Below are 16,198 nucleotides of genomic sequence, written 5' to 3'. Positions count from 1 at the left end.
CTTCAATTAAGGAAAAGACAACGCATTTGGTATACTTTGGAGTCATTTATTTTCATTGGCTCTTGCAAAGAAAATTGCTATTAGGAGGGCATCAAATTCTTGGGGATTTTAGTCCACTTAAATTGTTTTTCAATGAATGTCAAGCTTGTTTTGAAAATTTGAAAAAATCATTCCTCCATTTTTTTTTGGCAGAGAGGTTTTGTTGGTTTTTTTTTTTTTGGGGGGGGGGGGGGGGGGTCTGATGGGACTTATGTCTGTGCTACTTCATAATCATTGGGTTATAAAACAATTTCTATGTTATAACGTGTTTGTTGTGTGTGTATCTTGTGCATCATGTTAAAATAAAGAGATGTCTTTTTCTGTCATACTCTCACCAAGCTTTGAAAGTAGATTGATCAGAATAATTTATTGTTTAAAAAAATGAACAAAAAACTCTTTTATATTCAATATTTTAAATTATCAACCCCCATTTTTTATCTCATTATTTTTGTAAATTTAAAAAAATGGAAATTAAGATTCCAGCTTTGTGTTTTTGCAGGATCCGTTAATTTTTACTCAAATTTTCATTTAATATAAATATTTACTTTTTATAAATTAAATTCTTTCTTAAGTGAAAGAAAGCTTGACAGAGAAAGAATAATTCATGGGAAAGAATGTCATTCAGATATGCTATTCCAAGAGACATGTGTAAGGGGAGGACACATTCCATAGGAAGGAATTTTTCATCATTTAAGAATTAGACATATTAATGCATACAAGATGTGCATGTGTTTGAATATTTGTGTGATATGTCTAAAACTTCAATTTTAATGAATAAAATATTGAATGTGTAGACAAATATCCTGTGTGTTAATGTGACTGATTTGTAAGACTCCAGAAGTTTTCTCCACGGAACACATCTTTGTTGTTCCCACAGCATAGCCAAACTTACTTTGATATATGAAAAATAATGCACATATTTTGATATTTGAAAGTGCATAGTGTTATAGAAAATTCTAACATCTGAAATGAAACCCTTATCAATAAAGTAGATTTTTTTTTTATCTATCATGCTTAATATGTTAATTAATTTCTTGCTGATTAACAGTTGTATAGTAGAATTAAAAACTTAAGAATGAGAAGCAATATTCTTCTAAAAAAAAACTTAAGAGATAAAAGTGAATGACTTCTGGAGTCTTGTACAAGTGTATTGTGGGAATGCTATATGTTTTGACCAATGAAAATTGTGTAATTTACAGTATTTTATCCTGGTAAGTAAGTACACCGGTATTGCTCACTAATTTAGAGAAAAAGGTGAAAAATATATCTGCTAAGCTGGCAATTTTAATATGAGATTGTGTTACGTGACAATCAGCATGAGCTCTACGGTAAAAATAAAAAATTTAAAACTCAATAAATATGTTAGATTTGATAAAAGGTTACTTCTGATTCATAATGTATTGCTTTATATAAATAACGATTTGTTTGTTTAAATAATAGCTTTAAAAAACTTTTTCTAAAAATAATTTCCCTAATGTTTTAATCTGAAACATAAGGTGCTGAAACCTGACAAAGTAAATGTTGATCAATAAATGCAATAATGATTTTTTTTTTTTATTAATTTTGATTTTATTTTAAACAGCAGTTTTTAAACATAAATCCATGACTTTTTAGTAGGATGAACATTTTTTGCTGATCACACCCTTAAAAAAGCTTTTTTGGATAACTAAATGATTATCTTAATAATGAATATTAACACAGGTTTCCCTCTCTCCAAACTGTCAACTTAAATAAATTAATATTAAATGATTTTTTTCTTAAGGAATTTGTCAAACTGCTTTGATAAGAAACCTTTGTAAAATTTATAGAGAAAGTAACTATTTAAAATTTCTCTGCCCATTACACTCATATATTGTCAGCTTAGCAGATTTTAAATTAGTGACAATTCGAAGTAAGTGTTCTAAAATATTTTTGTCACAGTACGTATCTTTTTTCTAGTTCTGCATGTCTTTTATTCCAATTTTGGAAATAACTTCTTAAATCTATGAATGAATGAAATCTGATAAATTATGAAGAAATAATCTTTCCATTGTTAACTGTCTTGTATGTACCCTTTGTCCTATCACAAAACTATGTGTACTCTGAATGGCTCGCATTTATGCGTATGTGTTTTGCGTGTGTGATGATGCGTCCTACTATATATACCTAGCGAGCATGCTCTATTTGATATTAGTATAGATCACTCTCAATCATTTTTTTATTGATTTGTTTTGCGCGTCTTTCAGTGTTGCCTTTTTAAGTAAAACTTCTACTCATATTTCTCTCTTGTCAAAACTTTTTTTTTGTGTTGTAATTTTTCAATTTTACAATTTTTATACAATTCACTTTCATTTGATTTATTGATTACAAATTTGTAAAAAGAAAAATACCATAAGAGAAAAGAGAGAATAATTTTTAATTGTTCAAGACTTGCACAAGTTTTATTTAATAGAAATAATTCTTTTTACAATATTAAATTGAATGCGCTGAGAGCGCCAGCGAATTATAGAGATGAACAATTGCTATTAATTTGCATTGAAATATATGTGATTGACTTATGCGTTGTTTTTTTATCTGCTGCCTCGCACACTTACAGGAATATACGGTGAGCTGCGTTGATGTATTTTTACTTTCCAGCACATGTTCTGACGGCTGAGTCTGAACACGTCTCCTTTAGTTATTTACTGTCCACAAGTTTTTATTTACCATTTCATTTGTGATATTAGAATCTCAACACAAAGTGTTTGTATGAAACTGTACATGATTATTTGAAAGCTTATTTTAGTTTGTATTAATTATTTAGTTAGAGTGGAACTTATGTGTATGTTATAGATTGGTTTTCACTGTAAAATTTGGCACTTGTATAATAACTGGAGGGTTGTCGCCAACAAAGATTTCTTGGTCAAAGTTTCTGATGGATTTTAGTATTTTATTTTGAATTTTATTTCTTGTAATGAACATTTGTCATTTAGTTAACTGACGACACATGTCAATGTATATTTGTTCCGCCTAACAGAAGTTCCAATGGAAAGTTTGTTATAAACATTATCATAATATCTATTCCTGTTGGAACAAATATTTTATACCATTTACTCCATTAGGAACATATTCTGTAATATTTATTCCTGTGGAAATAATATTCCAGAATATATTTTCCTTTTGGAACTTATATTATGAAGGAACTTCTATTCTGTGACAATCATACTATCTCTATCTCACCCTATAAGCTACACTATAAACACATGACCACATTATTGCCAGTGTATGTCCCACATCAAGTTATTTCACTATTTATGTACTTAGAAGACAAAAATATTCCATGCTGATTATCAAGACAAAAATATTCCATGCTGATCATCTTTGATTGAACTTTATATCTCATAGGATCTGCCCTTTAATAATAATCATATACCAGGGATGATTTTGAATTCGAAAATTATTTATTCAAAATACTTGTATTCCATATATTATATATTTAACAAAAACTCTTAAAAATAATTGAGCTTTTGACTAGTCTTGTCAGTCTTCTTCAGCAGAACTTTTGTACAACTGTTAGAAGCTCTTGATTATATTTAAGACTTTTTGTTGTTTAACGTAATTTTAGAGATTTTGATTATTATTTATATATTTATTTAAGAATGGAAAAAAAGCATTGTCTTATTTATCTTACAGATAAAATCCCAGAGCATGCTCTTGTTTTATTTTTCTAACAGTATAATTATATTTATAAGATTAATTATATCTATAAGATTTTATTATACCTAAAACCAAGAAATTCTACACATGGTTAGCTTGTACAATACCTTGGCAGAAATGATAACATGAATTATCTCCCTTTTCAGCTAATATTGGTAAGAAAATACTGTTCTTGGCTTGCTCATGCCTGTTTACTGTTAATAGAATAGTCACAGAATGTTAAACAGCCAAGAGATTGTCTCCCTTACGTATCAAATTAAAAAAAGATTTGTGCAGATTTGCATGACACAATAATAGAGGGACATATTTGTCTCGCACTAATAAAAAAAAGATTACATACTCCTTGCTAACTGGAACCTAAGTCCTTACAGTAGAGTATTTAGAATTTAAATAACAATTAATCAAATCAGTTGCAATTTTTGCAATTTTTTTCTAAATTGTGGTATATATAATCACTGCAATTGTTGGATATTAGTAAGAAACTAGTGAAAATATGAGAACTTTCAAAAAATAATTGTCCTATGTTTTCGAATCTGCTTTGTGTACTGATAATACAACATAGGCTTATACTCATAAATTATTTCTTGATCCAAAGTAAGTTCATAAATTCAGTTTCAATCTTCTTTTTTTTTTTTAAATAACTGTAAAAAAAAAAAGCTGAAATCAATGGGTTTGCATGCTTTGTATGTTAAAAAAACACCATTATTTCAGGACTATATGGGGTACGAACAATTATTTTATTTTTATTTCAAAACAATTATATTTTCCTAAGTCCTTTAGATTCTGGAATGGTCAACAATATTATGATCCCGAAATTAAGTATAAATAAAATAATTATTTGTTTGAATGAATTAAAATTGCAGAAAAAGAAAAAAAAATATCACTTTTCATGAAGCTTATACATGTATCAATTGTAGGAAAAAGGATAGGTCTATAAGCTGTTTTTTCTCCTCTTTCCCTGAAAGAAAATTGCATATTTTGTTTTGAAATTAACGAATTACATGCATGTCTTTACTGTCCAAAATTGAAATTAAAAAATATATATATATATATTGCATGTGAAAGTTTTCAAATTGTTTGTTTTGTTTATTTGTAAAAGCTGATGTATACTGATAAGCCATTACCAGTAACTCAGTGTAGAAACTGATTCATATAGTCCCAACAGATAGCTACGGCCTAACTAATAATTGCATGTAATTTTCCTGTTGCCGTGTAATTCTGACCTAATGGCAAATTCTAATCATAATTTGGCAATTTTTAAATAGAATTTGTAAAAATTAAGGACTTTGCCTTTCTATAGATGTGGGGGATAAAAAAGTACAGTAAAATAGAAAGTCCATGGTGCTTTACCTCTCACTTTGACAGTCAACTATGAATATTATACTGTTTGAAGATAAATAACATCTTTGCAAACATATTTTTCAGTACTGATATATGGTCAAACCTGCTGTAAAAATCACCTCTATATATCACTCATTGTCCCCTATATAGCATTGTTAACCTCACTAAAAAGTTGTTATGTCTTAAAAGCACAATTTTCTCTTGTCCCAAAGGTGACCTTCATAAAAAGATTAAAGGTCAGCTCTCTTGGGTCCCACGGGTGACCATTATATGCAAGTTTGGCTATATATCTTATATTAAGAAATTTGGTACATTTTAAGGTTTTCAAAGACAACTTATGTCTGACAGTCCTGAATTTGAACCATGTTTTGTTTTGACGGAATAAATTTAATAGTCAAATTAGCAGGTAGTATTTTGTTTATTTTTGAAAAGATGCTACAGATAAACTTTTGGTCAGTTATACGAAATATGTTTTTATGTATTATATGTTATATGGAAATTTTATATAATAAGTTGCTGTGTATGAACAAGATGAAAATCTATTGCAAATGCCTGCTTGCAAAATAGAGAAGGTTAAATGCTTGCAACATAGAGAAGGTCAAAGGTGCTTTGTTGCTCATGCCAAGCAGCGTCTCCTGCAGTAGCAAGCAAGCTGCGATGGCATAGCCGGACAACATTTTATCTCCCTAGGAACTCAATACAAGTTTTGTGCCATAATTTCTCCTTTTTTTTTGCCTTTTTGAACTTTAATTACCTTTATGTAAAGTGCTAACATTTTAATCAATATCTTCTTTTTGAAAAGAGTGAAGGATAAAAACAATGAAAAGAGTTGTTTTTTTAATTTAGTGACACAATATTTACTTTCTTGACTTTCATTGCTTTTCAGTTCCTGGTCAACCAAGAAATTTACACGCTAATGAGAAGGGGCCAAATAGAATAGAAGTTATATGGTCTCCACCGGACGACTACCAACATATACAGAGCTATGTTCTATACTATAATGATTCCACGGCCAGACAGGCAGCTCATGTTGTTATTCAACCACCAACCAACAATTATTTACTGGAAGAACTCATTCCCGATACTATTTATCATATTCAGGTGTCGGCTACTTCAATGACTGGTGAAGGGCCAAAATCTACTATAATTCAGATGAAAACTCCTCAGTTTGGTAAGTATCAAGTCGATGTTTGTAAAAGTTTGTAAAATGAGTAATCTTCAAATTTTGTTTTTAATTTTCCGTAGTATTGTATTGTCAAGATGTTACATTATTATTTTGAATGGAATTTGTTACTTATCAAACTAAATAAGTAAATATCAACTTTAAAAGAAAACAATAGCATCAATTGATAGCATTATTCACAACTAACCTCACAAAGTAAAATGTTGGTTAAGTAAAAAAAAAAGCATGAACAGAATTCTTGTAAACCATTTAAAGATAAAGAAATTCTATGAAAAACTTATTTTCTAGCTTGTTAATCAAAAAGTTATTATAAAGACATTCAGCAAACTTTAAATTGAAAACATTGCTTATGAAAGTAAAATTACATAGAATTTTCTAAATGAAGTTTCTTCCCTTTGATACTTCCTGTAAATAGCAGATTCCATTCTATGTGACCTTCACTATGACCTTTGTATATAACTGCTTAGTGACAGTGGTTGGCAAGTGTGTCTCTATCACAAATCCTTAGTTAAATGTTGTCATAGATTTACAAGATAAGATATTTGTATACACTGACCTTTTAGGAATGTTCTTCTCTGTATGACCTTGAATAACGAGTTCACAGAATGTATCTTTTTACAATATGACAGCCGTCATGGAATGTTACTCTATAAAGCTTCTTTCTCTCATTATATATGTTTACTTCTATATCCGACTTTCTACGAATGCTTGTAAAATATTCTTATTAGAATTTTGGAATGTTTTGTTGATATGTAATTTTTCGTAAAATGAACATGTAGATACAAAATGGATTAACGATCGTACAGGAAGTAAGTAAATGTCACATGATTCTTATATTGAATGAAAAGTTTGAATATACACAAGTCAAATGTTGTGCACAAAAACACTCAATTTTTTATAAATTTAAATTTCATCTTCAACACAATTATTTTATACAACTTTTTTAGCTCACCTGGCCCGAAGGGCCAAGTGAGCTTTTCTCATCACTTGGCGTCCGGCGTCCGTCGTCCGTCGTCCGTCGTCGTCGTCGTCCGTCGTTAACTTTTACAAAAATCTTCTCCTCTGAAACTACTGGGCTAATTTCAACCAAACTTGGTTACAATCATCATTGGGGTATCTAGTTTGAAAATTGTGTTCGGTGACCCCGCCAACCAACCAAGATGGCCGCCATGGCTAAAAATAGAACAGGGGGGTAAAATGCAGTTTTTGGCTTATAACTCAAAAACCAAAGCATTTAGAGCAAATCTGACATGGGGTAAAATTGTTTATCAGGTCAAGATCTAACTGCCCTGAAATTTTCAGATGAATCGGACAACCCGTTGTTAGGTTGCTGCCCCTGAATTGGTAATTTTAAGAAAATTTTTGCTGTTTTTGGTTATTATCTTGAATATTATTATAGATAGAGATAAATTGTAAATAGAAAAAATGTTAAACAAAGTAAGATTTACAAATAAGTCAACAGGTCCAAAATGGTCAGTTGACCCCTTTAGGAGTTATTGCCCTTTATAGTCAATTTTTAACCATTTTTCGTAAATCTTAGTGATCTTTTACAAAAATCTTCTCCTCTGAAACTACTGGGCCAAATTTAACCAAATATGGCCAAAATCATAATTAGGGTATTTAGTTTAAAAATTGTGTCCGGTGACCAGCACAACAAACCAAGATGGCCGCCATGGCTAAAAATAGAACATAGGGGTAAAATGCAGTTTTTGGCTTATAACTCAAAAACCAAAACAATTAGAGCAAATCTGACAGGATGAAAGTTGTTTATTAGGTCAAGATCTAACTGTCCTGAAATTTTCAGATGAATCGGACAACCCTTTGTTAGGTTGCTGCCCCTGAATTGGTAATTTTAAGGAAATTTTTGCTATTTTTGGTTATTTTCTTGAATATTATTATAGATAGAGATAAACTGTAAATAGAAAAAATGTTTAGCAAAGTAAGATTTACAAATAAGTCAACAGGTCCAAAATGGTCAGTTGACCCCTTTAGGAGTTATTGTCCTTTATAGTCAATTTTTAACCATTTTTTTCGTAAATCTTAGTTATATTTTACAAAAATCTTCTCCTCTGAAACTACTGGGCCAAATAAAAGCAAACTTGGCCACAATCATCATTGGGGTATCTAGTTTAAAAATTGTGTCCAGTGACCCAGCCAACCAACCAAGATGGCCGCCATTGCTAAAAATAGAACATAGGTGTAAAATGCAGTTTTGGGCTTATAACTTAAAAACCAAAGCATTTAGAGCTAATCTGACAGTGGAAAAAATTGTTTATCAAGTCCAGATCTATCTGCTCTAAAAATTTTCAGATGAATTGGACAACTGGTTGTTAGGTTGCTGCCCCTGAATTGGTAATTTTAAGGAAATTTTGCTGTTTTTTGTTATTATCTTGAATACTATTATAGATAGAGATAATCTGTAAACAGCAATAATGTTCAGAAAAGTAAGATTTACAAATAAGTCAACGTGACTGAAATGGTCAATTGACCCCCTAAGGAGTTATTGTCCTTTATAGTCAATTTTATTTAAATTTTCATAAAATTTGTAAATTTTTACTAACATTTTCCACTGAAACTACTTGGCCAAGTTCATTATAGATAAAGATAATTGTAAGCAGCAAGAATGTTCAGTAAAGTAAGATGTACAAACACTTCACCATCACCAAAACACAATTTTTCATGAATCTATCTGCGTCCTTTGTTTAATATTCACATATACCAAGGTGAGCGACACAGGCTCTTTAGAGCCTCTAGTTTCGTAATGTAGATGAAATAGTTTTTGGAGAATTTATACAGGGACTTTTCATTCAAATAATTTCCAGTTGGGGTTGGTAATTTTATTAATTTATGTTCTTTTAGTTATATTTTGGTCCAAGGGTTTTATTTTCGTTTATTTTATGAACAGAAATATAAGACTGATATGAAAAGGTTTTATCCAAGGGATGGCCTTTCTGAATTCATACTTTTTTGCAACTGTTCAATTCAATTCTATCGTCAGCTATTTAATGTTTTATTGTTGTTCAAACTATATTGCGCCAATGGATGTCCGGGTAAATTTATACGGCTAATTAACCTGAACAACAAATAACAATTCTTTAAATAGCTTGTGATAGAATTCAATTGGTTTGATCAGTAACAAGATTATATGGAAAAGGTTTACATATTTGGCAATAAATACATCAATTATTATTTTATTTGCAATGCCATACTTTTTGTAACTCAATATTTAATTTGAGCAAGCTTTTTTATCATCAGCTTTTTTTTATTGTTATTTTAAACATTCAATCATCATGTATAAGTTAAAGTTTTTTGGAGATTTAATTTATTCAACAAACAATAGATCATCAGATTTATCATCGATTTTATTTTCTCATACTTTTTGTAACGTATAGCTGCATTATGGAAATCGTAACATGCAAAAATCGAAAAAATTTAGAGAGTTACTTAGCTGAACCTTTTAGAAGATCGCATTTGTAATTTTAATGGCAGCTTACTTTGTAATGAGCCTTCAGATTAGATGCCAGTAGATAAAATAAAAATACCACTGTATCCGATGGAAATTTAAGAAATGTGATTCTGATCTTGAGTATTTGAGTAATTGTTAAGACATTTTATAAAATTATACCGTAATGCTACAGGACTTGTAACATTCAGCTGCTTTTAAATGAATATAACATGTGAAATCATGCTATACTACGCTTTGTAATTTAATAGAGTTCTGTGCAGTTTATGCCTTTGGATTACAACCATTAGAAAAGCCCTCCCATAGGATGCAGTGGAAATTAGTTTCTAATCCCAAAACTTTAAAGAAAGTTTTCATTTTTTGCATGTTGATTCCACTCAATGCATGTATCAATTTCTGTTCATTTATATTCAAAGCTTTTGTTTCTTTATTGTTTTACCCATATTTTTCTTAAAAAGTTCCGAGTGCTGCACCCCAAGCTGTAACCGGGCAACCTGTCAGTAAAAATAGTATCAAGGTCACATGGAAACCACCTCCAGTTGAAAAACATAATGGGGAAATAGAAGGTTATAGAATCTATTTCCGTAAAAATGACAGCGACTTGACTGACGAGGATGCTACTACTGTCAAGGTCGGCAAAGATGCCAGGATGTTGATGCTGGGTGAACTGAACATTTGGACCGATTATATGATATGGGTCCTGTCCTTCACATCTGTAGGGGATGGCCCACCATCTCCTACCATTATTGTACGGACCCAAGAAGATGGTAGGTAGTCATGGCAACATATAGCTGGAGTTATCCCCCGTTGGAATGATTTTGTTGTATTTACTGATTTTAATAACAAAATTGGTTAAATGGCTGGATTTCTGTCAACGCTTTAATCATCTGTGTGTGTTTGCTATGGGAAGGGAGGGGATTTATCATTTAGCTTTTCACATGTCATTCACATTGTTATTATTTTTGAGTTTTCATTATTCATCATTCCCCATGCATGCTGTAAACAGCATGGTCAAACCATAACATTATCATTGTCAACCAAATCCATTTCTCACATAATCATTGTCAACCAAATTCAGTTTACACTCTTAATTGTGAACCAAACCCCACTTCATGGTAAAACCATGACATTATCATTGTCAACCAAATTCAGTTTACACTCTTAATTGTGAACCAAACCCCACATCATGGTTAAACCATGACATTATCATTGTCAACCAAACCTATTTTACACTTAAGTTTCCTATCAATGGTTGCTGTTGTTTTACCTTTATCCAGCCAAGACAAAAGATTGAAACTACTTTTAACCAGGATGTCTTCAATAAAATACTGAGCATAACATGGAATCATTTAGATTTCCAACTAATGTACCAAAATTAATATTTAAAATGCCCAGGACACATCAGTAACTGTTTTTTGTTTTACATATCTATATCATAAGAGTGTCAAACAAAATACATAGATATGCACTGCACAATTTATCATTGAAAATTCATAAAAAAAATTACCAGTTTCAACACATGGCAACTATAGAACCCTGAAAGAGAAATTAGCCATAATCTTACACCTGCACTCTAAACAATTTCTTATTTTGATAAATGGAAAACTCAGACACTGTTTAAAAAATATATAACCATTCCCCCTTATCTGACATTCTGTATATCAAACAAATAGTTTGTAGATCTAACCACTCATCTGTGACTTGTTTCAAGTGTTGTTAACCTCATCATCATACAAGAAAATAGAGGGGGCTTTGATCCTATCTCTTTGTTATACTTTCTGTGATGTGAAATTTGTTGAGGCTTCTTAAATAAATGGTGCAGAGAGATAAACATCACTAATCACAATCATAGAACAGTTGTAACGATACATTTGAAAACATTTAGTATGTCAGGAAATAGTCAAACCCCTGTACCTATTGTGTAGAAATAATAGATATTTGGTACTTATTGTGATTTGTTCGGAAATAGTCAAACCCCAGTACCTATTGTGTACAAATATTTTCTCAATCTCCTGCAGTTAGATGTTTGCATTATTTGTGTTGAGAACCTTTATTCAAAATGAGAAGGATTTCATTTCCTTTCGAATTAGTTATAGATTTCTTTAAAAAAAAATTTTAGAATTTACAGCAGTGCCTTTGCTTTATAAAATCAAAGTTACTACCAATTGGGATATTCTTTGTACTGTAACCACAAGAAAAATACCTGCAATTTGCTCAAGTGTTACTCATCGTCGCTTCTTTTTCTCTAAAACAGAGGTTAGACCTAAAATCATCATCATGTAAAATCATTCAATTCAGTTTCATTCATGGAAATTAATCAATTGCCCTTTGAAAATTTTACTGTGATTTGATTGTAATCACCATTATCATGATTAACATCATAATCACCATTATCATGATTAACATCATCATCATCCCCATTATCATGATTAACATCATCATCACCATTATCATGATTAACATCATATTTATCATTACTCACATCAGCATCATCATAAAACATTTATGATTTAGCTATCATCTATAATTATATGTTTAGCTTGACAGAAATCCTTCAGAAAGTTATAATTCTTCATTTTGTTGTCTTCATTGATATTCCTGTTCTGATACCCAGAATTATAGTATAAAATAAAGATTATCAAAACTTCTAAACTCAGAATCATTCAAGCAAAGAAATAAGGGATACTAACTTGATAATATTGGATATGGTGTTGCCCCCCATATATACGACCCCCATATTTATAAGTTTGGTGTTATTTTTGCTTAGAAACAACAGGTAAAAGGTCAATTTATCAAAATACTTGACTGTCTTTCATTACCCCTTTACCTGTTGTCTGGATGGCAGACTATTGGGGAACCAGTTTTACATGTTAGAACTAATATTAGAGTTATCTCTCTTTGACTGTAAGTATGTTGATGTTTGATGTTAGATGTTGCATGATGCATGTGTGTTTGATCTCCAGAAATTATTCTGTATGATTTTCATAGTGCATTCAAATATTGTTTCTACAAAAATATAATTTTTAGATATTTGTTTCCAGTTATGAAATGAGATTCTATTTATAAAAGCATGGTTACTAAAGAATTTCATAACCATTGTAAGATGTTTAACTTTCAATTTAAACATCTTAATTAGCAAAGTGTGATAAAAACAAGATCAATTCTCTTTAAAAAAATGTTTGAAGGAAATACAAGAATATGCCCATTGTAGACTGGGCTTGTATGGTATACCATAATCTTTCTTTTATCAAATTTCTTAAACTAGTGCTAACATTTGAATCAGTGAAAGCAAATTTCCATTTGATTAAAAAAAACAAAAAAACTTTGTACTATTGTTGATAGTCAAGAAATCAAGCTCTCTTTTAATTTTGGATATTTTTATATTTTCTTTGAGAGTTGTACTTTAAACATAAGATTGTAAGCCTTTTGGTTTCTTCTTGCAATTTTTTTACAGGACTATTTTTTCACACTTCCTATTCAATGCCATTAGCAATATTCCATTTTATTCTTACAATATTTTCAATATGTGTGTGATATGCACATGTGCTAATTCAGTTAAAACAGAGATATCTTTGTATTAATTTAGATTATGCCAATTTTACAAGAGAAATATAAGTATGATTCATTTAGTAGGAGGTCATGAGTCATTACCTGAGCTTGCACCTTTAACATCATATAAAAATGATAATTGAACTAGATTTCATCATAAGTTAATATCTATTTGATTGCTTTTACCATCCCAATGAGCAATTAGGATGTCTTGTAGATTTTGTTATTTTGTTATATAGACCTCTAGGATTTAAGAAATTTGAACCTCTCAAATTGCTGCCAAGGTCACATTCAATAAACAAGAAACACATCATACTGCAGTCAAGTCCAGTAACTTTTATTTTTTTCAACAAATGTTAATTATGTTGGTTGGCATAAATTTAAATGGAAGGTCTTATACAATAAATAACTGGCCAACATAGAAGACACAAATTTGTCAAATAAGGTAAAAGATAAAGTAGCATGGAACTTTACTTCACAAGAGAAGCCAGTTCAGAAGCAGGACTGTTTTTCCATAGTGCACCCTATAGATAATATATGTTAAAGTCTTTTGAAGAGCTGCTATTCATAATTTGGTATGACATAAATGCTTCTTATAAGGATATGGCAGATGGGTTCAAATTAGTCTAGTTAAACATTGTATCTCTTATTGAATTTATAGACAAATAACAACATATATGCATCTATACAAAAAACTCACCAAAGATACCTAAATTATAATTTGGTACTCCAGGCACACATTTCGTCTGTATAAGACTTTTAAGGTGGTGTACAAATTTTTCACCTTGAATGAAAATTAATAATAAAGTTAAAGAGCATTAAAACTGTTATTGGTATATTTATAACACCTTAAATATTTATAAACTTCAGTCCCAGGTGAACCTAAGAGTGTTAAAGTGGATGTTGTCAACTCAACCTGCTTATTTGTGGAATGGAAGCCTCCTGTATCGCGGAGAAGAAATGGAATCATCCGAGGATACTATGTATATTTTATACCTTTGGACGATAATGATAATCCCAAAGGGCAGGAGAAATACTATGATACTAAAGATGGCAGCATAGTCGAGGCTGTGATCACTGAACTGGATCCTAATACTTTCTACAGGATAACAGTTGCTGGTTATACACGGAAGGGGGACGGAGAAAGGAGTGAAGAGAGGAAAATAAAAACTTCTGGTCCAGGTATGTATTGAAGACCCATTAATGCTCTTTGAGCTGTTTTCCACTCTGTGGTCTGGTTGTTGTCTCTTTGACACATTCCCCATTTTCATTCTCAATTTTATACAGAATAAAATTATTTGCCTACCCATTAAAACTTGTATAAAGATAAATATATGTGTAAGCAAAATAAGGATATGCATTAATGAAACAGCAGCCCACCATCAAGAAAAGCACAAAAGATATATCCTAGTCAATGTTCAGCCTTTATTATAGACAGATACCAAAATATGTTCAATATATAAGTTCTAGATCACCCATTGTCTTTTAAAATATAGAAACTTAGTGTCCTTAAGAATAATTTCAGCATCTATACCGGTGGGCTAAAAGGATCATTTGGACATATGCATGAGGGTTCCAAAATGATAATTCAGTATGAATGAGTTGAGAGAAACCGTCCACTGAAAAATCTGACTGCCACAAGATTGCCAAAGTGCTGAAAGTAGCAATAAACACCAATCATCAATCAATCTAGAAAAAGTCTACAATAAACACCCTATTTACTCGAAACTAAAAACACACAGTCACTCAAGAGATACATGATTTGGACAAGTGGCTGTGTTACCTACTTATTTAAGCACTTTCTAAAAGGGTTATTACTATGATCTGTTAAAAAGTGTTAATTGAATAAATATGATCAATGACCATCTTAAAATATAATTGTGTGGACTGATGAAGTAATGACTTGTTTCCATTGCAGTTCCTTCAGAACCAAGAAATTTTGACGTAGAATTAGTGAATGCAGAGAATCCTTCAGTCAGCTTGACTTGGCAAAAACCAGCTCATGTTCCAGGTACACTGAAGCACTTCAAAGTCTCGTGGGGACGTAAAGGAGAGCTGATATATACTAAAACCTTGTCCTATAGTAGATACAGTTTTGGTACAGACAAACTAGGTATGTAAATCTTTAGAAGGAAACTGTATGAGCAGAAATTAATGTCTAATTGTTAAATAATTCAAATTTTATAACAGATGAGTGCATTTCATTTTGTGTAATTTGTATATAAAAACAGGTTGTAACTTTTTATTTAACATAATGAAATGCATGGAAATAAGCTCATCATAGATGCCAGGAATGAAATTATGTATTTGCGCCAGACCACCCTTTGGTCTACAAAAGACTCATCAGTGACACTGGAGTAAAAAAAAAGTTAAAAAGACCAAAAAAAGTACAAAGTTAAAGACCATTGAGGACCACATCAGAAATGGTCCTCAATGCCTAGATTATGGACGGTTTAAATATGGAATTCTATTTTTCTCAAATCAACTAGAGGAATCACTGAATTTTGGTAGATTTTTTATTTGAAGATAATGTTTTGACTTTTTTTTTAGACAAAGGAGCAACCTATGAATTCCGTGTACAAGCTGTGAATGAGAATGGTGTTGGACATCGTGCTGTTAAAACACTGGACATCCCCGATGGAGGTAATTAACATAATACTAAAGTTCATACTCCTATCTAATATAGCCACTCAAACCATTTCTATTTGTAAACAGACTTTGTTAAAACTTCATTGAAAATTCAGAAATTTGGACAAGCTTTTCCATGATACAGAAAAAAAAATTGAAAGAAAATTTTTTCCTTAGTAAATGTAATCTCCTGAAACTTAAACCAACTCTTCATTATAAAATAGGAATACCATCCAGACTTACATTTTTTAATTGAGACATTTAAAGGAGAAAATAATATAGTGGAATGGAAACTAAAAAACCTTTTCTTATTATTTAAG

General features: G+C 30.8%; 1 protein-coding gene across 28 annotated transcripts in view; it reads left to right on the top strand.

Annotated features, from left to right (window-relative positions):
* LOC139521208 (receptor-type tyrosine-protein phosphatase S-like) overlaps window positions 1-16,198 on the top strand; it is a 151,906-nt gene that overhangs the window by 115,337 nt on the left and 20,371 nt on the right. For 19 of the 28 annotated variants that reach the window (XM_071314585.1, XM_071314596.1, XM_071314732.1 and 16 more), the window contains 6 exons: window positions 5,942-6,226; window positions 7,018-7,047; window positions 10,160-10,468; window positions 14,121-14,432; window positions 15,169-15,363; window positions 15,801-15,893. In XM_071314585.1, coding sequence (XP_071170686.1) covers window positions 5,942-6,226; window positions 7,018-7,047; window positions 10,160-10,468; window positions 14,121-14,432; window positions 15,169-15,363; window positions 15,801-15,893 — 1,224 coding nt within the window. The remainder of the gene's footprint in view (window positions 1-5,941; window positions 6,227-7,017; window positions 7,048-10,159; window positions 10,469-14,120; window positions 14,433-15,168; window positions 15,364-15,800; window positions 15,894-16,198) is intronic. The other 9 variants (XM_071314789.1, XM_071314779.1, XM_071314773.1 and 6 more) reach the window with 2 other exon arrangements.

The sequence above is a fragment of the Mytilus edulis genome, chromosome 1, assembly GCF_963676685.1.
Source record: "Mytilus edulis chromosome 1, xbMytEdul2.2, whole genome shotgun sequence".
Lineage (NCBI taxonomy): Eukaryota > Metazoa > Mollusca > Bivalvia > Mytilida > Mytilidae > Mytilus > Mytilus edulis.
This window is presented reverse-complemented; position numbering and strand designations above follow the sequence as displayed.